Raw genomic sequence first — 21,859 nt, forward strand, 5'->3', positions numbered from 1 at the left:
ATATTCTTTGTTTATAAGATGGTGGAACGTTTAGTAATGTTTTGTCTTGCCTGTTAAAAACAGAACCCAAGCCTGGGATATTTTCCTCAAGGCTTTAACAGAAACAGTGATCTGAGTGCCATATAATGGTGGCCTAACCACGAGTGGCATGGCAGCTTCATGCCCAGCTTTGAACCCAGCCCTGGCTTCATGGGGGAACATTTTAATTGAGGGTTGCTGTTTCTGTAGGTTTCCATAGCACACATGCATGTACACACGCACACACACCCACACACGTGCATACACACACACATGTATGCATGCACATGTACACGCAGATACACACACACACATGCTGTGGACAGCAATAGCAGCAGGAGTTTGGCCTGTTGTGTGGCCTGTTGTGTGGCCTGTTGTTACTGCTGACATATATGGATAACATCCACTGATAAGTTCAAACCAGCCAGAATACCAATCTCCTCCAACCTCTAGGAGTAGTAAGTCTCTGCTCAGCATTACTCCAATAGACCATATACTGTATCTAAATAGCTCAACCTCTTTGATGTTGACATGCAATACAAGACCCAGCCGTCTCTCAGAATAACCTACTAAATAATCCCGTTCCATGTTTGTTTTCATCCGTGCTGTGTGCTATGTGGCCTGGTGCATCAGATCAAGAGCCAGCTCGGATATCGTACTGTATGTACGCTAGTCTAGTGTGTGGGCCCCCTGTTGGTCAGAAGCAGCATGGTTCAGCAGGGTCAGTGGGAACATCTGCTCCTGGTAATACATTCTGACCAGATCCTCTGAGAGATGACAGAACCAGGCCCTGGGCAGTCTGTAGCTGGTTGTAGGGATTCTAATGAGGATGCTCTCTGGCCTTAAGGTGTACATTTTGATTACCTGGAGAACAGAGGTCAGGCTGGATAAAGGGGTTTGTGGAGGTATTTCAGTATTGTTTCTCTGCTCCATGTACAAATATAAGAGCTAACCAATTCCAAGTATATATATTCATCAAGTAGATGCTGTCTGTAAGTGGACACGGTTGACAAGGATCTGTCTTTATTATGACAGAACACCCTTCTCTCACTGTGAATGTTGGACAGAGTGGATAGCGTATATTTGACAGAATGGGTAATGCAACACTGTGGATCTGTGTGTTGTCGTTGGTGTGGAGACAGTTTTTTATTTGCAGCTCAGCCAGTTTCATGCTGTTCTATTCTGCTGTGTTCAGACCTGTAATTCCAGACTCTTTCATATACAGAAGGCTCCACACCAAGCCAAATCAATTCATTTTCCTCATCTAGCAGGTAATGACAATTGACAGGGAGCGAGCGGGACCGAGAGAGAGAGAGGTAGAGCGAGGGAGAGAGAAGAAATGAGGAGAAAGTGGGGGTGAGAAAGATATGGAGAGAGGGAAAGACAGATAGGGAGGGAGGGAGGGAAGGAGGGAGGGAGGGAGGGAGGGCAGGTTTTGAGTAAGGTGGGCAGGCATGGCTGAAGCTTGTTTGAGCGTCTGGTTGAATTATTCATGAAAGGGAACACATTTATATCTGACGGTGCAAGGAGCAGCGGGGGTACGCAAATATCACCCAGCCCCACGAGCTGTGGTGTGTGTGTGTGTGTGTGTGTGTGTGTGTGTGTGTGTGTGTGTGTGTGCGCGCGCGCCCCGGGTCTGCTGGCAGAATAAATCAGTGAAGTGCAGATCAGGGTAGTTCGTCTTTTCTCCCGCAATCGGACAGACAGACGACTCTGCTTACATACAGCACCTAAAGACATACAGACAGTGTCACTCCCTATCTCATCCCTCCATACAATCACATTAAGGGCTTTGTACCAAAGGTTCCCTCTGTGGATCATTCTGTTGATATAGACCGGATATCATTCATCCGCAGACAGGGGAGACAGACTGGGGAAGAAATAGATGTTGCGAGTGACGTCTGCTGCAATTCAATTGAGTTTGTGTCTCCAGCCTGGCGCCTTACTGATATTTTATCATGGACGGATGACAGTAGGTCAGAGTTGCTTTGAATAGCAAGGGGAAAGCTATGAAAGCCAATAATTTTTTTCCATTAGCTGATTTTTCCATCCTCAAACCATGCTCACATTCCGACCGAGTTATATTCAAGACAAGCAACACAATTAACAAAAAGCCAATATCCTCACTGCCAAGAACCTCTCTCTGCTGCTTTTACAGTTCAGATGAATATCTTCAAATACTGAACAGCATCAATACATTTATACAAACATATTTTAACTTATTTTTTCATGTTGACTTATTTTTTGGTTCATTGCAAAGCATTGTATTGTGATCTGTTTTTATGATTTTATGTGTCTTTATTTAGACATATTGTAATCTAACGGTCCTCTCTTTCTCCCTGACAGCACACAGACCTGTGCCAGTACATGGACAGGCACCCAGGAGGACTGCATCCAGACAACGTGAAGGTAAGACTGCTGCTCATTAACATGACTATATTACTACAGTAAACCACACTGTCTTGAGCATCACTAATATGTCATAGAATCCTACAGTTTTTACAGTAACACTGCTGAGGAGTGATGCCCACACACATGGTTAGATAGGAGCAGTGTCCTGTAGGCTTGCTTAAATTACACCGTTGAGGAGTAACACACACTGTTAGAGTAGCAATGTTTTCCTGTGGCTCTGTGTAGATGTGTGTTGAGGATGAGGAGAAGGTAGGTGATGGAGTGAATGGGGTCATGGAGGATGGGAGGGATGGTGTGAAAGGGGGGTGTTGTATAGAGGAGTCCTATGAGAAGGGGGGGGGGGGAGTTCAGGCATCGTGGGTTATGTAACACTCCATACCTAATATTGTCACTAAGGATTTCCATTTGTAATGTATTTATCCTGTTGACGACCGACCGCCTGCCTCATTGAAATGCGTGTATTAATAATAGAGGATTATTCCCAGAGAGGGTGTCAGGGGAAAAAAACCTGCTTCCACCTCTTAATCTGTAAACATATGTTGTGTCCCAAATGACACCCTATTCCCCATACAGTGCACTACTGTTGACCAAAGCCCTATGGGCCCTAGTCAAAAAAGTGCACTATATAGGGAATATGTTATAATTTGGGATGCAAACAGAGTCCCAGGTGTACGACAGGCCCGGACATGTGTCCTCACTGTGTCACCATGTAGCCTTTGAAATACTTTAAGAGAGGCATTTGTTTGTAGATGAATGTCCTCTGACACTGACATTGTGATAAATGTTTCCTCTGTTCTAACTGGACTAGAAGGTAGAGTTAGAGACAGATGTAACGAAATAGACAGAGACAGAGACAGAGACAGACATATGTATGTTACCCAAAGGGCCAGCAGCTAGTGTTAGCCATAATGCTCTCCATGGTGGGAGGACAGATGGAGAGGAAGAGAGAGAGGAACCAGAACCAGTCTTTCCCTAGTGGGAGGACAGGCAGAGTATAGAGGAGCTCTAATGACCTGGCAGCTGAAACGAAAACAAACTGACTATGTGAAGGCAGAGGTTATGTCCTAAATGGCCCCCTATGCACTATGTAGTACACTACTCTTGACCAGGGTCCCTAAGGGTGCAATTTGAGGCACAACCAGAGACACAGACCCGGGCCATTCGTTAAAATCAGCAATCAAAATCAAGATGGAGGCAGCATGGCGTATTGAACTGTTTGCCAATGTGCCACTCTTCGGTGCTCTTGTGTGTCAAGAGCCGGAGACACTCCAGTATGTGTTAACTGTAAATGGAGGGTATAATAGCTATATTTGTAACCAGTGAGGAGCAGAGTAGACAGACAATTTGCTGGAGATTCATTCCCTTCATTACAGTGTCTCTGATTAACAGAGAAAGTGGCTTACATTAAGGGTTAGGAGCTAGGGTTAGGTTTAAGGTTAGGGTAAGAGTATGGGTTAGGTTTAGGGGTTGGAGAAAATAGGATTTTGAATGGGACTGATTTGTGAGTCCCCACAAGGTTAGCTGTACAAGACTGTGTTTGTGTGTGTGTGTGTCAATCAGATGACAGATCGGGTTTCAAATTGTTTTTGTTCCCTGGTTGAGGTTATTTCAGAAAAAACAGCTTCTGACTGAAGATACATATCTTCTATGGTGTGTGTGTGTGTGTGTGTCCCTGTTGAATAATCAGAGACATAAAAGCTATTAGAGTGTGTGCTGTCTGATATGGCTGGATAACATTAGCATTAACCTAGCAGAAAACACTTAGACCTTCACTAGCTAATGCAATTATCAGTCAGCCTGGCCAGCAGAGAAAAGTGTTTGTGTTGTTTGGAGCGTGTCTTATTACAGAACTCCTTCTGAGAGCATAGTACAGAACATGTACCTTTACCCATACACTTATTTGATTACAGTGTTCTCCTTTAGTATTCTACCTATTATTTAATAGAACTGTCTGTTCTGTATGACATCACCCAAAACAACCTTCCAGTCAGTCACGCTCTTGATGTGATTATATCCAGTCAGCTGAATGGGGTTCTCTTAATGAGAGCCAAATAGACTGATGTGAAACTGACACCCCTGACAGTAGGGCTGGGCAATATGGCCAAAATATCATATCACGGAATACAAAAAAAGGACGGTATTTCATGGTATTTCATGTTTTTGAATAATAAAATCTCTAAACTTGCTGTATGAGTAGTGTGGCCCTAGAGTAGCAACATATACATTCTAAGTGATTTTAACGAGTCTTTCTCCATTCTGATTGTTTAACATTGTTCAATTCAACTTGAACTGATAATCATTTCAGCATTTTCATACATTTCTGCATTTCCTGCACAACGTATATGGGAAAACAACCTCTGCCTTATTTTTAACCAAATGTTGCAATTTGAGTTGCGATTTAGAGCAAAACACATGGGTGAACTGATAGAATCATGGAAATATAATGATTATTCTAATTCAAAAGTTATAATATAATACTGAGCACTTTGAATACAGTGTTGTTTGACATGACAATTCATAAAAAATGCCAGGGAGGAGTTATAGTGACAGGGTAGGAACCAAAGTGTTGATAAGTGTTTCCTAGGGAATCCTATAATCTTTGGCTACATGTCATGTTTTCTCTAAGCTACTTCATGTAGTTAACATATTCATGCTTCTAGTATTCCTCTTTGATTTAGAACAGTGGTTCCCAGACTTTTCATAGTCCCGTAAGCCTGCCACACACACTATACAATACATTTATTAAACATAAGAATGAGTGTGAGTTTTTGTCACAGCCCAGCTCATGGGAAGGGCACAAATAATAATATTATAATAATCAATTATTGTGCTCTTTATTTAGCCATCTTACATATAAAACCTTATTTGTTCATCAAGCATTGTCACCACAGGTTAATGAGAAGTGTGTGCTTCAAAGGATGTACATAATTCTGCAACGTTGGGTTGTATTGGACAGAGACTCAGTCTTAAATCATTTTCCACACACAGTCTGTGCCTGTATTTAGTTTTCATGCTAGTGAGGGCGGAGAATCCACTCTCACAGGTATGTGGTTGCAAAAGGCATCAGTGTCTTAACAGTGCAGTTTGCCAAGGCAGGATACTCTGAGCGCAGCCCAATCCAGAAATCTGGCAGTGGCTTCTGATTAAATAAAATTTTCACTGAACCGCTTGTTGCATTTTTGATGAGGCTCTCTTGTTCAGATATCGGGTAAGTGGACTGGAGGCAGAGCATGAAATGGATGACAAATCCAGTTGTTTGTGTTGTCCGTTTTGGGAAAGTACCTGCGTAATTGCACACCCAGCTCACTCAGGTACTTCGCTATATCACATTTGACATTGTCCGTAAACTTGAGTTAATTTGCACACAAAAAATGATGGAAAGACCTTTGTCATGATCTTGTTAATGCAGGCAGAAAATTATCTCCAATTTCTTAACTTCTTGGCGCACCCATCCCTTTAGCGGGATCCTTTTCATCAACATCCGCTGAATTGCAGAGCGCCAAATTCAAATTAAATTACTACAAATATTTAATTTTCATGAAATCACAAGTGCAATATAGCAAACACAGCGTAGCTTGTTGTTAATCCACCTGGCGTGTCAGATTTCAAAAAACTTTTCGGCGAAAGCTATCCAAGCGTTTATGTAAAGACATCTCTCTCGGCAGACAAAACATTACAAACAGCTAGCAGCAAAGTAGATTGGTCATGAAAATCAGAAAAGCAATAAAATGAATCGCTTACCTTTGATGATCTTCGGATGTTTGCACTCACGAGACTCCCAGTTACACAATAAATGTTCCTTTTGTTCCATAAAGATTATTTTTATATCCAAAATACCTCCATTTGGTTTGCGCTTTATGTTCAGAAATCCACAGGCTCGAGTGGTCATTACGGGGCAGACGAAAATTCCAAATAGTATCTGTAAAGTTCGTAGAAACATGTCAAACATTTTTTATAATCAATCCTCAGGTTGTTTTTACAATAAATAATTGATAATATTTTAACCGAACCGTAGCATTTTCAATAGGAGAGAGAGAGAACATGTCGGCTCCAAGCTGCCTCCGCATGCAAAACGCTGCTGGCACCCAGCCATCCACTGACGGGTTGTGATCTTTCTCTCTCATTTTTCAGAGTAAAAGCCTGAAACTATGTCTAAAGACTGTTCAGACCATGTGGAAGCCATAGGACAAGGAATCTGGTTGATATCCCTTTTAAATGGAGGGAAGGCATGCAATGGAACAGGGAGCTTTCAAAATAGAAGACACTTCCTCTTTGGATTTTCCTCAGGTTTTTGCCTGCAATATCAGTTCTGTTATACTCACAGAAAATATTTTGACAGTTTTGGAAACTTGTGTTTTCTATCCTAATCTGACAATTATATACATATTCTAGATTCTGGACCTGAGAAATAGGCAGTTTCATTTGGGTACGTTTTTCATCCAAACATCAAAATACTGCCCCCTACACTAAAGAGGTTAATCATAGCCTCAATGTTGTCCCGCACATTGAATATAGTTGCGGAGAGTACCTGTAATCCTAGATTGAAATAATTCAGGCGAGAAAAAACATCACCCAGATAGGCCTGTCGTATGAGAAACTCGTCATCATGCAAGCGGTCAGACAAGTGAACATTATGGTCAGTAAAGAAAACTTTAAGCTCGTCTCAATTCAAAAAAATGTGTCAATACTTTGCCCCTTGATAACCAGCACACTTCTGTATGTTGTAAAAGCGCTGCCCATATCATTGCATAATGCAGAAAATACACAAGAGTTCAGGGGCCTTGCTTTAACAAAGTTAACCATTTTCACTGTAGTGTCCAAAACGTATTTCAAGCTGTCAGTCATTCTCTTGGCAGCAAGAGCCTCTCGGTGGATGCTGCAGTGTACCCAAGTGGCGTCGGGAGCAACTTCTTGCACACGCGTTACCACTCCACTATGTCTCCCTGTCGTGGCTTTTGCGCCATCAGTACAGATACCAACACATCTTGACCACCAAAGTACATTTGATGTCACAATGCTGTCCAGTACTTTAAATATATCCTCTCCTGTTGTCCTGGTTTCCAGTGGTTTCAGAAGAGGGTGTCTTCCTTATTTGACCCCACATTAACATAACTTTATTTATAACTTTGCTGGTCAATAACTTTATAACTTTATTCTCGCTCAAAAAACTCCTTGTAGTTTATTTTTAAAATTGTTATGTTTCGTTTCTAACTGCGCAAGAGTGAAGGTTTCCCGCTAGAGAGTAACGGTTAATGTGATTGGATGTTAATTATTTGACTAGGCTACCTGTATTTGACATTGTGTTGTTATTTCGCAGAACACTAGATGGGTTAATTTTATTTTTGGCATTGAAACAAGGCTACTCAGGCGAGAGAAAAAACTCACCCGTTGGAAAATAGAAATGTACTGTTTGAAAATGTCTAGAATGTGAATCACATTTTTATTTGGTGTACCCCTGACGGCATTGCGCGTACCCCAATTTGGGAATACCCGATTTAGAAGATACTGTTGCACAAACAACATGCTGATTTGGTTCTACACCTTCACTGGTATTATCAGGCTGTATAGCTAATTATGTTTGGTAAATACGGTATACTGCCCAGCCTTACCTGGCAGGCATCGGTGGACCTTCACAATCCTTTTTAAACAGCATGTAGTACAAGAGGAGCTACCCTCATTGCATTATTCCTCAATGTCAAGTGTAGTATCAATGTCAGGTGGAGTATTGATAAATGAGGCAATGCAATGATAACATCACAAAGGCGCATATCCAAAAAGGTTCAACAAATTCTGCAAAGCACTACTCCTGAGTTCCCTACTCCCTCTCCTACTCTTTCCCTTCACCTCCTCTCCTTTCCCTCTCTCTGTACCCTAATCATGTGTGCAGATAATGCAGTAATGACATGCCACATTAAGACAGACAGTACTACCCAGATGCTTTCTGGGATAAATTACTACGGGGAACAGGGCGGTAGGGGAACAGTAGCTGGCAGATGGGAGCGTCAGTGTCTTCTCAGCTCATTTAACATACTATCCTACCTCTCCTTCACTCACTGCTGGGCTAAACTCACTCCCCCTGTATATAGTCAAGTGCTGCTTTCAGAGGTTTTCTCAATGACTCCCAAGGTTTCCATTCAATTAATATACTTCATTAATTATCCCCTCAGGTGCAATGAAGATTTAGAGGTTTGTGTTTCGAGGGGTTGGCTTTTTCTATGATGTTGAGTTCAGCATGACTGTGTGTGATTGGACTCTCATTCACTATTGATAGGGTTTGAATAAGTAATGTGAACACAAAATACATCTATTGGAATGACACGTCTTCTTTTTTTATTTGGTCTTTGCCCCAAATCAGTCAGTATGCATTGGAATTAACCAATTATAACACATGCTTACAAAAGAGACAAAAGAAAATAAAATAATTGGCAATTGGCAACATGAAAATATATACACATACAGTGGGGAGAACAAGTATTTGATGCACTGCCGATTTTGCAGGTTTTCCTACTTACAAAGCATGTAGAGGTCTGTAATTTTTATCATAGGTACACTTCAACTGTGAGAGACAGAATCTAAAACAAAAATCCAGAAAATCACATTGTATGATTTTTAAGTAATTAATTAGCATTATTATTATTGCATGACATAAGTATTTGATCACCTACCAACCAGTAAGAATTCCGGCTCTCACAGACCTGTTAGTTTTTCTTTAAGAATCCCTCCTGTTCTCCACTCATTACCTGTATTAACTGCACCTGTTTGAACTCGTTACCTGTATAAAAGACACCTGTCCACACATTCCATCAAACAGACTCCAACCTCTCCACAAAGGTCAAGACCAGAAGGCTGTGTAAGGACATCAGGGATAAAATTGTAGACCTGCACAAGGCTGGGATGGTTTACAGGACAATAGGCAAGCAGCTTGGTGAGAAGGCAACAACGGTTGGCGCAATTATTAGAAAATGGAAGAGGTTCAAGATGACGGTCAATCACCCTCGGTCTGGGGCTCCATGCAAGATCTCACCTTGTGGGGCATCAATGATCATGAGGAAGGTGAGGGATCAGCCCAGAACTACACGGCAGGACCTGGTCAATGACCTGAAGAGAGCTGGGACCACAGTCTCAAAGAAAACCATTAGTAACACGCTACGCCATCATGGATTAAAATCCTGCAGCGCACGCATGGTCCCCCTGCTCAAGCCAGCACATGTCCAGGCCCGTCTGAAGTTTGCCAGTGACTATCTGGATGATCCAGAGGAGGAATGGGAGAAGATCATGTGGTCTGATGAGACAAAAATAGAACCTTTTGGTCTAAACTCCACTCGCCGTGTTTGGAGGAAGAAGAAGGATGAGTACAACCGCAAGAACACCATCCCAACCGTGAAGCATGGAGGTGGAAACATCATTCTTTGGGGATGCTTTTCTGCAAAGGGGACAGAACGACTGCACCGTATTGAGGGGAGGATGGATGGGGCCATGTATCGCAAGATCTTGGCCAACAACCCCCTTTCCTCAGTAAGAGCATTGAAGATGGGTCGTGGCTGGGTCTTCTAGCATGACAACGATCCGAAACACACAGCCAGGGCAACTAAGGAGTGGCTCCGTAAGAAGCATCTCAAGGTCCTGGAGTGGCCTAGCCAGTCTCCAGACCTGAACCCAATAGAAAATCTTTGGAGGGAGCTGAAAGTCCGTATTGCCCAGCGACAGCCCCGAGACCTGAAGGATCTGGAGAAGGTCTGTATGGAGGAGTGGGCCAAAATCCCTGCTGCAGTGTGTTCAAACCTGGTCAAGAACTAAAGGAAACGTATGATCTCTGTAATTGCAAACAAAGGTTTCTGTACCAAATATTAAGTTCTGCTTTTCTGATGTATCAAATACTAATGTCATGCAATAAAATGCTAATTAATTTCTTAAAAATCATACAATGAGGCCTCCCGGGTGGCGCAGTGGCTAAGGGTGCTGTACTGCAGCGCCAGCTGTGCCACCAGATACTCTGGGTTTGCGCCCAGGCTCTGTCGTAACCGGCCGCGACCGCGAGGTCCGTGGGGCGACGCACAGTTGGCCTAGCATCGTCCGGGTTAGGGAGGGTTTGGCCGGTAGGGAAATCCTTGTCTCATCGCGCACCAGCGACTCCTGTGGCAGGCCGGGCACAGTGCGCGCTAACCAAGGTTGCCAAGGTGCACGGTGTTTCCTCCGACACATTGGTGCGGCTGGCTTCCGGGTTGGATGGCGCTGTGAAGCAGTGTTGCTTGGTTGGGTTGTGTATCGGAGGATGCATGACTTTCAACCTTCGTCTCTCCCGAGCCCGTACGGGAGGTGTAGCGATGGGACAAGATAGTAGCTACTAAACAATTGGAACCACGAAATTGGGGAGAAAAAGGGGTAAAATTTAAAAATAAAAATAAAATAAAAAATCATACAATGTGATTTTCTGGATAGTTGTTTTAGATTCCGTCTCTCACAGTTGAAGTGTACCTATGATAAAAATTACAGACCTCTACATGCTTTGTAAGTAGGAAAACCTGATAAATCGGCAATGTATCAAATACTTGTTCTCCCCACTGTATGTTTCCCCTTTGTTCTGTGTTTTTGTGTGCAAATATTCCATATGAATAAGAAATGTGTATAACCCATTATATGCTGTTAGTATGATGTATGGTCTCATCCTGTAGTAAATAAATGTGAATATCAGACAATAGAGCCAGCCTGGAGTCTATTTCACTGGCAGATACGGTTAATATCTGGACTCAGATGATGAAATCCACTGTTTTTCTGGCCACATCTTATACTCAAAACTTTTTTCCCAATAGCTTTTCATTAAATCAAACAGCGTTAACTTTTCCATTTGAACACTGATGTAAAAGTTAAAGCAAATGTGTATAAAACAGTCAACATTCAACAGATTGTCACAGCCGTCGAAAGAACTGGACCAAAGCGCAGCGTGGTGAGTGTACATATTCCTTTTATTTGAAATGACGCCAACAAAACAATAAACAATACAAAACAACCGTGAAGCTTAATGGCTATGTGCCACAAACAAAGACAACTACCCACAATCACAGGTGGGAAAAAGGGCTGCCTTAGTATAGTTCCCAATCAGAGACAACGATAGACAGCTGGCCCGGCCAAAACAAAGAAATACAAAACATAGAAAATAGAACATAGAATGCCCACCGCACATCACACCCTGAACCCCCCCCCCAAAGGTGCGGATTCCGGCTGCAAAACCTGAACCTATAGGGGAGGGTCCGGGTGGGCATCTATCTGCGGTGGCGGCTCTGGTGTAAGACGTAGACCCCGCTCCACCTCTGGCTCACCCCGCTTTGGTGGCGCCTCTGGTGTGGCGACCCTTGCCGCCGACTGGGGACCCTCTCTGTGGTCCCCTGACTGGGGACCCTCGTTGCGGGCCCCGGACTGGGGACCCTTGCTGCGGGCGCCGGACTGGGCACCCTGGCTGCGGGCCCCGGACTGGGCACCCTTGTTGCGGGCCCTGGACTGGGCACCCTCGTTGCGGGCCCCGGACTGGAGACCGTCGCTGGAGGCTCCGGACTGGGGACCATCGCTGGAGGCTCCGGACTGGAGGCTGTCGCTGGAGGCTCCGGACTGGAGGCTGTCGCTGGAGGCTCCGGACTGGGGACCATCGCTGGAGGCTCCGGACTGGAGGCTGTCGCTGGAGACTCCGGACTGGAGGCCGTCGCTGGTGGCTCCGGACTGGAGACCGTCGCTGGAGGCTTCGTGCCATGACTCCTCACTGGAGGATTCTTGCCATGGATCATCGCTGGAGGCTTCGTGCCATGGATCATCGCTGGAGGCTTCGTGCCATGGATCATCACTGGAGGCTTCGTGCCATGGATCATCACTGGAGGATTCTTGCCGTGGATCATCACTGGAGGCTTCCTGCCATGGATCGTCACTGGAGGCTTCGTGCCATGGATCATCACTGGAGGCTTCTTGCCATGGATCATCACTGGAATCTTCGTGCCATGGATCATCACTGAAGGCTTCTTCTGGGTGCAGGCACAGGACTCACTAGGCTGGGGAGAGATACAGGAGGCTTTGTCCTTGGCAGAGGCACCGGATACACTGGGCCGTGGAGGCGCACTGGAGGTCTCGAGCTTAGAGCCTGCACAACCCGTCCTGGCTGGGTGGTTATCTTCGTCCTGCAAATGCGGGGCGCTGGTACAGGACGCATTGGGCTGTGCAGACGTACTGGAGACACAGTGCGCAGAGCCGGCGCAGGATATTCTGGGCCGAAGAGACGCACTGGAGACCAGGCGCGCTGAGCCGGCACCATCCGTCCTGGCTGGATGCTCACCCTAGCCCGGCAGATGTGGGTAGCTGGGATGTAGCACACCGGGCTGTGAACGAGCACTGGAGATACCGTGCACTCCACCGCATAACACGGTGCCGGACCAGTACGACGCTCGCCACGGTAAGCACAGGGAGTTGGCTCCGGTCTGAATCCTGACTCTGCCACACTGTGCCCTCTCTGTGCCCTCCCCCCCCAAAAAATATTGGGGGCTGCCTCTCAGGCTTCCTCGCTAGCAGTGTACGTGTCGCCAACTCCATTCTCCGGTATCCCTCCTCGCACTCCGGTATCCCAGGCGGGCTCTGGCACTCTCCCTGTATGACATCACAGCATTTGTTTATTCTAATCCTCAACGTCTCATATTTTACAACACATCGACTCCTCTCCATTTACAGCATTTCCCTCACTCAGACATCAACTAATGTGCAAAAGTTGCCCAATTAGCGGGAGGGATGGGGGCATCATCCTGTCACACGCAGTGCTCAAGTTTATAATGGCTGTCAGTCAAAGCCCATACAGCTCTCTGAAGCGGAGAGCCCGAGCTCTGACGTCATGTATAGCATGTTACTGTACAGACACTGCATTCCAATTTATGCACTTATCAATGACAAAATCTGCCATTTTCAACCCACGGGATAACACTTACACACATGCACACACACACACACACACACACACACACACACACACACACACACACTGCAATTAGTATACAGCACAACTAATGATTAATTATGTTCCTAACACCCCGGCCCACGCTTACTACCCATTCCCAGGGTTGTTGTCTACTAATTACTGCAGTCCATTGCCAATGAGGGAATGCATTGTGAAGCTGTTTTATGATGGGAATATCTAGACCCTCATAAGAAGAGGTTGTTTCTATCTGTTCATGGTTAGTGTGTAAAATGCCTCTCACCATCTCATAATTATGTATCATCCATCCATTGTGCAGTGGAAATCCCTAGAGGGGAGTGGAGGTGGGGTGACACTATTGATATTCTGGGGAGCGGGCGGCTGGCTGCTATTGACTTTCCAGCAAGGCAGCTTAAACTCTCTACCCCCTCACCTCCCCTCCCTCCTCTGTTTCATCCTACTCTCACCGCTGCCCCTGTTCTCTCCTCTCTTTCTCTCTACCTGACTTTCTTTTCATTCCTCTGCCCTTCTAGATCACTCCCTCACTCTGTCTGGTTCTCTCTGTCTCTGCATCACCACCTCTCTTTATCTTTCACTGTATTTCTCTTTCCCCCTTCTCTCTCTCATTCTCTCTCCCTCCCTCTCTCTCTCTCTCTCTCTCTCTCTCTCTCTCTCATTCTCTCTCCCTCTCCCTCTCCCTCTCTCTCTCTCTCTCATTCTCTCTCCCTCTCCCTCTCTCTCTCTCTCTCTCTCATTCTCTCTCTCTCATTCTCTCTCTCTCTCTCTCTCTCTCTCTCTCTCTCTCTCTCTCTCTCTCTTTAAAAAAATAATAATTCTAGTGACGCCTTTAGCATTTTAAGCCATGGGGAGACCAGTCATCGAGCAGATGTCATGTCTGTCACGTGGCCAAATGTCCTGCTAGTATAGTGACCGTGTTGGGCTAGTGAGTGTGACTACAGTCTAGGGCTACACATGGAATAGAGTTTCATAGAGCAGGCCTGTTGACCTTTTACATACATGTAAAGACATACGTTATGCATCTGAAAAGCACAAGCACTCAACTCAGCCCAGCTCTCAGCTAAACTCCAATCAAACACCATTTGAAGTCCACCTGAAACATCTTTGCTCTTGTACTTTACTTTCTACCATATCATATGCTAATTTGACAGAATTCTCAGTTTCCCTGTCGTCGACAATAAGAGTTATTTTTAAGCAGCGTTTTGATGTTTCGTTTGCAGAGAGAGAGGAGTGAATAAATGAGTAACCTTTTGATTGCCTAGCCCACTTAATGAGGCAGGGCCTTTTGACGAGTGTGTTTTGTTATACATGAGTAAACACACATTTCTCATGCTAATTTCCAGCATTGTGTGTTGTTTCGCATATCGCCCGCCTGCCGAGTTGAGGAATGCTAAACTGTTGACCCGGTGACTCCAGATGCCAGACAGGGCTGATCCCTGATTGGACTCCATGGTTTTCGCTCTGCCTAATTGGCCGAGACCCTGCTAGTGCTGCTGGGAAGAGAAATTGCAATGAAAGATTAGAATGTTGAAATGGAGGATCAGCAGTTGCACAGATTCAGAATTCATTATTGGTTGATTGATGCAAAGGGAACAAAAACCACTGGATCTGAAAGAACCATAGACATTGATGTTGTTTTCAGGTGCTGTCAGAGGAAAAAATAGTAAATATGAGGACATTTATTCACAGTTTATTTTGTGTTGATGCTTATTTTCTCACCCATTTCCCATTGTTAACATTTGAATGTAACTGAAAACCACTTTGTTGTGATATATTTATGACATATTATGGCATATTCATAAATGGAACAGACGTTTATTATATTTTTTTATGTATATTGTTTATTTATTGATCTCCTCTCAAGCCTTCAAATAAACCAGTCACTATTTGTTATTGATGTGTGAGATCAGATGGTCTTTGTGAGGGCATCTATTTGATCACTGGTCAATAGTCCAAGCTGAGGAAAAGATGGGAGGGGAGTTCTGGGTTGATTGGCTAGTATTGACGTTAGGGAGTGGAGTGAGTGTGTGTGTGCGAGTGTGTGCGAGTGAGGTTGTGGGTTTGTGCGTGTGCGTGCAAGCGTTATAGAGTTAATGGTGTAAATGAATGGTGTAAATGAGTTGTGGAAGTTAATATACCAGGGCTGGTGTTGTGTTGAGGCTGAATGAAGACATTAACATGTCCTACTGATGGATAGCTGTTATGACTCGTCTATGTGCCGGATAGCCTTTCTCTGTTACGTATGAGTCCAAACAATGCTATGAAGCAGCCAGAGAGATGGAGAAGAAGAGAGATGTAGATACTAGATGGACAAATAGCAGGATGTAAAATAAAAACATTAGAAGGAAATATTGCTATTGAGACAACATAGTGGGTGACTTGGAAATCCATCGGAGACACATGATATACATTGTTTGAATGATTCCTGAATAGCCTACTCTAATTAAATTTCTCATGAATCTAATGAACTTATGATCCATTAATTGAATGATTGAATCATTCATAGATATTACATCTAATGATGAATGATTATCGGTGGATCTCCTCTCTGTCTATCAGTTGTTCCTGTACCAGTTGCTGAGAGGTCTGTCCTACATCCACCAGAGGTATATCCTGCACCGTGACCTCAAGCCTCAGAACCTGCTCATCTCTGACACTGGAGAACTCAAACTGGCCGACTTCGGTAGGTGGCTTTGATTTGTGTCTGACTAGCACTCTTTTACTCTCTCTCTCTCCTCGCTGCCTCTCTATCTCTCTTTCTCTCTTCTCTCTCTCGCTTTGTCCCTTCTCTTTCTTTCCCTCTCTGTGTGTGTGTGTGTGTGTGTGTGTGTGTGTGTGTGTGTGTGTGTGTGTGTGTGTGTGTGTGTGTGTGTGTGTGTGTGTGTGTGTGTGTGTGTGTGTGTGTGTGTGTGTGTGTGTGTGTGTGTGTGTGTTAGACCTCTCCAGAAGCAGTAGCACCATATGGCTAGTCTCCTTTCATGGTGCCCAGTTCTGTAAATATGTTGCCCAGTTCTGTAAATATGTTGCCCAGCTCTGTAAATACTACCCACACGTTTTGACTGGTTTCCAGAGTCGGTAGAACTACCGGCTCAGACTGGCACCACAGACCAGACAAAGACTGCCTCACAGGAAATCATCTCTCTATCCCTCAATTCACCCCTCCATCCATCCCTCTAGCCACCCAGGCAGGGGGGACACCTTCATCAATAATGTAAAACCCTCCTCATTATAGAGTAGACATATTACTGGAAGGCAATTAGAAAATAATGGACAACATACTAAATGAGAAAGAATGGAAATCCCATGGAAATACTGCTGTGGATTCACACACACATTGACACGGTCAGCCTAGCCTAGGGGATCTCATTTAGATGCTGAGTAGAGGCTGTAGGCAGCGACGTGTGTGTGTTCTGAAAGGAGAGGCAGAGGATACTGGGGAATTGGAAGGTGGATAGAAGGGAGAGGAGATGAGAAGGTAGTGGGAAATGGGGATAAGGGGGAGGATTGAGGGGCTTGCAGAGAATCAAGGGGAGGGGAGAGAGGGGAGAAAAGGCTGACTGACTGTGGCATGGGTTCTGTGTCCCTGCTGGTTGATTTGTTTCTGGACCTGATCCAGAATCATCCTCAGCTCTTTGTGTGTTTCGCTGTCCTAATGAGTATCACAATAAAAGGCGAACAAGTGAGGGTTATGAAAAGCTTAGATGATTAGACTGAAGGACAGAACAACTGAAGTAGTGTGTGTTTATGTGTGTGTTTTTACAATGGTGCCAAGGTGACGGTAATCACCTATCTCACATAAACACACACACACACACACACACACACACACACACACACACACACACACACGCACACACACTGTACTTCACTACACACCCTCACAGGGGTCACTAGGACACTTAACTCTCACAAGGCCCACAGACACACATACCTGCACGGCTTGAACTGTCACAAGTGTGTGTTAGTGTGTATTGGTTTATAGCATATGTGTCAAGTGTATGCAATAGACATTCGTGTTTGTATGCTTGACTATCATCAAAGAAGAGAGTCGTAACTAAGACATTGTTTCTTTGTGTGAGACTGAATTGCAAATGTGTGTGTGTGCTCATCTGTATGTGTGTGCTCATCTGTATGTGTGTGCTCATCTGTATGTGTACGCTCATCTGTATGTGTACGCTCATCTGTATGTGTACGCTCATCTGTATGTGTGTGCTCATCTGTATGTGTACGCTCATCTGTATGTGTACGCTCATCTGTATGTGTACGCTCATCTGTATGTGTACGCTCATCTGTATGTGTACGCTCATCTGTATGTGTGTGCTCATCTGTATGTGTACGCTCATCTGTATGTGTACGCTCATCTGTATGTGTACACTCATCTGTATGTGTACGCTCATCTGTATGTGTACGCTCATCTGTATGTGTGTGCTCATCTGTATGTGTACGCGCTCATCTGTATGTGTTTGCTCATCTGTATGTGTGTGCTCATCTGTATGTGTACGCTCATCTGTATGTGTATGCTCATCTGTATGTGTACGCTCATCTGTATGTGTGTGCTCATCTGTATGTGTACGCTCATCTGTATGTGTACGCTCATCTGTATGTGTGTGCTCATCTGTATGTGTACGCTCATCTGTATGTGTACGCTCATCTGTATGTGTACGCTCATCTGTATGTGTACGCTCATCTGTATGTGTGTGCTCCCGTACATAAGTGTGTGTCTGTGGGTGTGTTTGGGTTTGTCTGTGTGTGTGTGTGTGTGTGTCTACAATCTCTCAACGGGTTGTGTCTCATGTGGCGTGGATCCTTCCCAGTCATACAGCTGTGGATATGATGCAAGATGGCGCCGGCAGAGATAATCGCCTCGCTTCACGTCCTTAGGAAACTATGCAGTAATTTGTTTTTTTTCTGTATTATTTCTTACTTTGTTATCTCAGAAAATCTTAATCTCAAGTGTTATTACATCCAGCCGGGAAGAACTATTGGATATAAAAGCGATGTCAACTTACCAACATTACAACCAGGAATACAACTTTCCCGAAGGGGAACCTTTGTTCGGACCTCCACCCTGGACATTGGTTCTAATCCCAGAGGCCGACCCAAAACAGGTTAGAAGGCGAGCACACCATCCACCGCTTCAGAGCATGTTACTTGCCAATTTACAGTCTCTAGACAACAAGGTGGATGAGATTGTAAAATTCTCTGTTTCACGGAAACATGGCTCTCTCGTGATATGTTGTCAGTTCAGCCACCGGGTCTCTTCATGAATTGCGCTGACAAAAAAAAACATCTCTCTGGTAAGAAGAAGGGCGGGGGTGTATGCCTCATTATTAACGACTCATTGTGTAATCATAACAAAATGCAGGAACTCAAGCCCTTTTGTTCACCTGACCTAAAATTCCTTACAATCAAATGCTGACCGCATTATCTCCCAAGAGAATTCTCTTCGATTATTGTCACAGCTGTGTATGTTCCCCCAAGCAGATACCTCGACGGCCCTGAAAGAACTTCACTGGACTCTATGTAAACTGGAAACCATATATCCTGAGGCTGCGTATATTGTAGCTGGGGATTTTAACAAAGCTATTTTGAGAACAAGGCTACCTAAATTCTTCCAGCACATTGATTATTGTACCCGCTCAAGCAAAACACTGGACCACTGCTACTCTAAATTCCGCGCTGCATACAAGGCCCTCCTCCCCTGCCCTCCCTTTGGCAAATCTGACCATGACTCCATCTTGTTGCTCCCCTCCTATAGGCATAAACTAAAACAGGAAGCGCTCATGCTTAGGTCTAGACACTGCTGGTCTGACCAATCGGATTCCACGCTTCAAGGCTACTTCAATTAAGTGGACTGGGATATGTTCCGCATAGCCTCAGACAATAACATCGATGTATACAATAACATCGATGTAGCAGCGCCTCTTCAACCTCTTTAAAACCCTTGTGAATTTGTTAGATTACTTGTTAGATATTACTGCATTGTCGGAACTAGAAGGACAAGCTTTTCGCTACACTTGCATTAACATCTGCTAACCATGTGTACAGTGCCTTGCGAAAGTATTCGGCCCCCTTGAACTTTGCGACCTTTTGTCACATTTCAGGCTTCAAACAGAAAGATATAAAACTGTATTTTTTTGTGAAGAATCAACAACAAGTGGGACACAATCATGAAGTGGAACGACATTTATTGGATATTTCAAACTTTTTTAACAAATCAAAAACTGAAAAATTGGGCGTGCAAAATTATTCAGCCCCCTTAAGTTAATACTTTGTAGCGCCACCTTTTGCTGCGATTACAGCTGTAAGTCGCTTGGGGTATGTCTCTATCAGTTTTGCACATCGAGAGACTGCATTTTTTTCCCATTCCTCCTTGCAAAACAGCTCGAGCTCAGTGAGGTTGGATGGAGAGCATTTGTGAACAGCAGTTTTCAGTTCCTTCCACAGATTCTCGATTGGATTCAGGTCTGGACTTTGACTTGGCCATCCTAACACCTGGATATGTTTATTTTTGAACCATTCCATTGTAGATTTTGCTTTATGTTTTGGATCATTGTCTTGTTGGAAGACAAATCTCCGTCCCAGTCTCAGGTCCTTTGCAGACTCCATCAGGTTTTCTTCCAGAATGGTCCTGTATTTGGCTCCATCCATCTTCCCATCAATTTTAACCATCTTCCCTGTCCCTGCTGAAGAAAAGCAGGCCCAAACCATGATGCTGCCACCACCATGTTTGACAGTGGGGATGGTGTGTTCAGGGTGATGAGCTGTGTTGCTTTTACGCCAAACATAACGTTTTGCATTGTTGCCAAAAAGTTCAATTTTGGTTTCATCTGACCGGAGCACCTTCTTCCACATGTTTGGTGTGTCTCCCAGGTGGCTTGTGGCAAACTTTAAACAACACTTTTATGGATATCTTTAAGAAATGGCTTTCTTCTTGCCGCTCTTCCATAAAGGCCAGATTTGTGCAATATACGACTGATTGTTGTCCTATGGACAGAGTCTCCCACCTCAGCTGTAGATCTCTGCAGTTCATCCAGAGTGATCATGGGCCTCTTGGCTGCATCTCTGATCAGTCTTCTCCTTGTATGAGCTGAAAGTTTAGAGGGACGGCCAGGTCTTGGTAGATTTGCAGTGGTCTGATACTCCTTCCATTTCAATATTATCGCTTGCACAGTGCTCCTTGGGATGTTTAAAGCTTGGGAAATCTTTTTGTATCCAAATCCGGCTTTAAACTTCTTCACAACAGTATCTCGGACCTTCCTGGTGTGTTCCTTGTTCTTCATGATGCTCTCTGCGCTTTTAACGGACCTCTGAGACTATCACAGTGCAGGTGCATTTATACGGAGACTTGATTACACACAGGTGGATTGTATTTATCATCATTAGTCATTTAGGTCAACATTGGATCATTCAGAGATCCTCACTGAACTTCTGGAGAGAGTTTGCTGCACTGAAAGTAAAGGGGCTGAATAATTTTGCACGCCCAATTTTTCAGTTTTTGATTTGTTAAAAAAGTTTGAAATATCCAATAAATGTCGTTCCACTTCATGATTGTGTCCCACTTGTTGTTGATTCTTCACAAAAAAATACAGTTTTATATCTTTATGTTTGAAGCCTGAAATGTGGCAAAAGGTCGCAAAGTTCAAGGGGGCCGAATACTTTCGCAAGGCACTGTATGTGACCAATAAAATTTGATTTGATACCTCAGTGTGTATACTATGAGAGCCCTCTCCCTTCTCTCTCCTCAGAGCGGTGTCTCTCTCCTCTCTAATCCTGCTCCAGTCAATGGGCCCGGGGCCAACTCCATCTCTGCTAATTGTATCCATTGTATGGCAGCAGAAATGGAAAGTGGGGCTCTCCTCTCTCTCTCTCTGATTGTCTTTGTTCTCTGCCCTGCTGTGTGTAGGAGCCTCACAAAGACCATTCCCTCCATTTCCTCCACAATCACACTTTATTATGTCTGGCTGGATGGAGGCCTCAACTTGAAACAGACGCAGGCTACTGTGGGAGGTATTATAGGACTATCAACATGTTCTGTGCTGAGCTTGTAGTGAAAAATAACCAACACATTTCCCATAGATACCCTGAAAACAATGCTGCAAATTACAATCATCTTGCAAATACCTATCCAAATACCTACATGTATCCAGCCATTGGTTTAACAATCCACCAATAGATACAGTACATTGCAGTGATGATGTCACTTGTTCTATACTGTATCCACAAAAATGTTAGCTTTGAAGACACTGTATTATCTTCCTCCCTCCCTTGTCAGGTTTTGTGTGTGTGTGTGTGTGTGTGTGTGTGTGTGTGTGTGTGTGTGTGTGTGTGTGTGTGTGTGTGTGTGTGTGTGTGTGTATATGTGTGTGTGCTGGAGGGCACTGTTTTGTTTATTCCCTAGGGATTCGATTCGAGTCCCTCGGAGTGTTGGGATTGGTGTGTGTGCGCGGTTGTGTTGTAGTGATATAG

The 21,859-nt window shown here is 44.4% G+C and overlaps 1 protein-coding gene across 2 annotated transcripts in view; it reads left to right on the plus strand.

The window, feature by feature from the left end:
• The window catches only part of LOC139390826 (cyclin-dependent kinase 14-like), a 211,148-nt gene that overhangs the window by 74,129 nt on the left and 115,160 nt on the right, over positions 1-21,859 (plus strand). For both annotated transcript variants that reach the window (XM_071138227.1, XM_071138233.1), the window contains 2 exons: positions 2,365-2,427; positions 15,950-16,073. In XM_071138227.1, coding sequence (XP_070994328.1) covers positions 2,365-2,427; positions 15,950-16,073 — 187 coding nt within the window. The remainder of the gene's footprint in view (positions 1-2,364; positions 2,428-15,949; positions 16,074-21,859) is intronic.

Source organism: Oncorhynchus clarkii, chromosome 3 (assembly GCF_045791955.1).
Source record: "Oncorhynchus clarkii lewisi isolate Uvic-CL-2024 chromosome 3, UVic_Ocla_1.0, whole genome shotgun sequence".
NCBI lineage: Eukaryota > Metazoa > Chordata > Actinopteri > Salmoniformes > Salmonidae > Oncorhynchus > Oncorhynchus clarkii.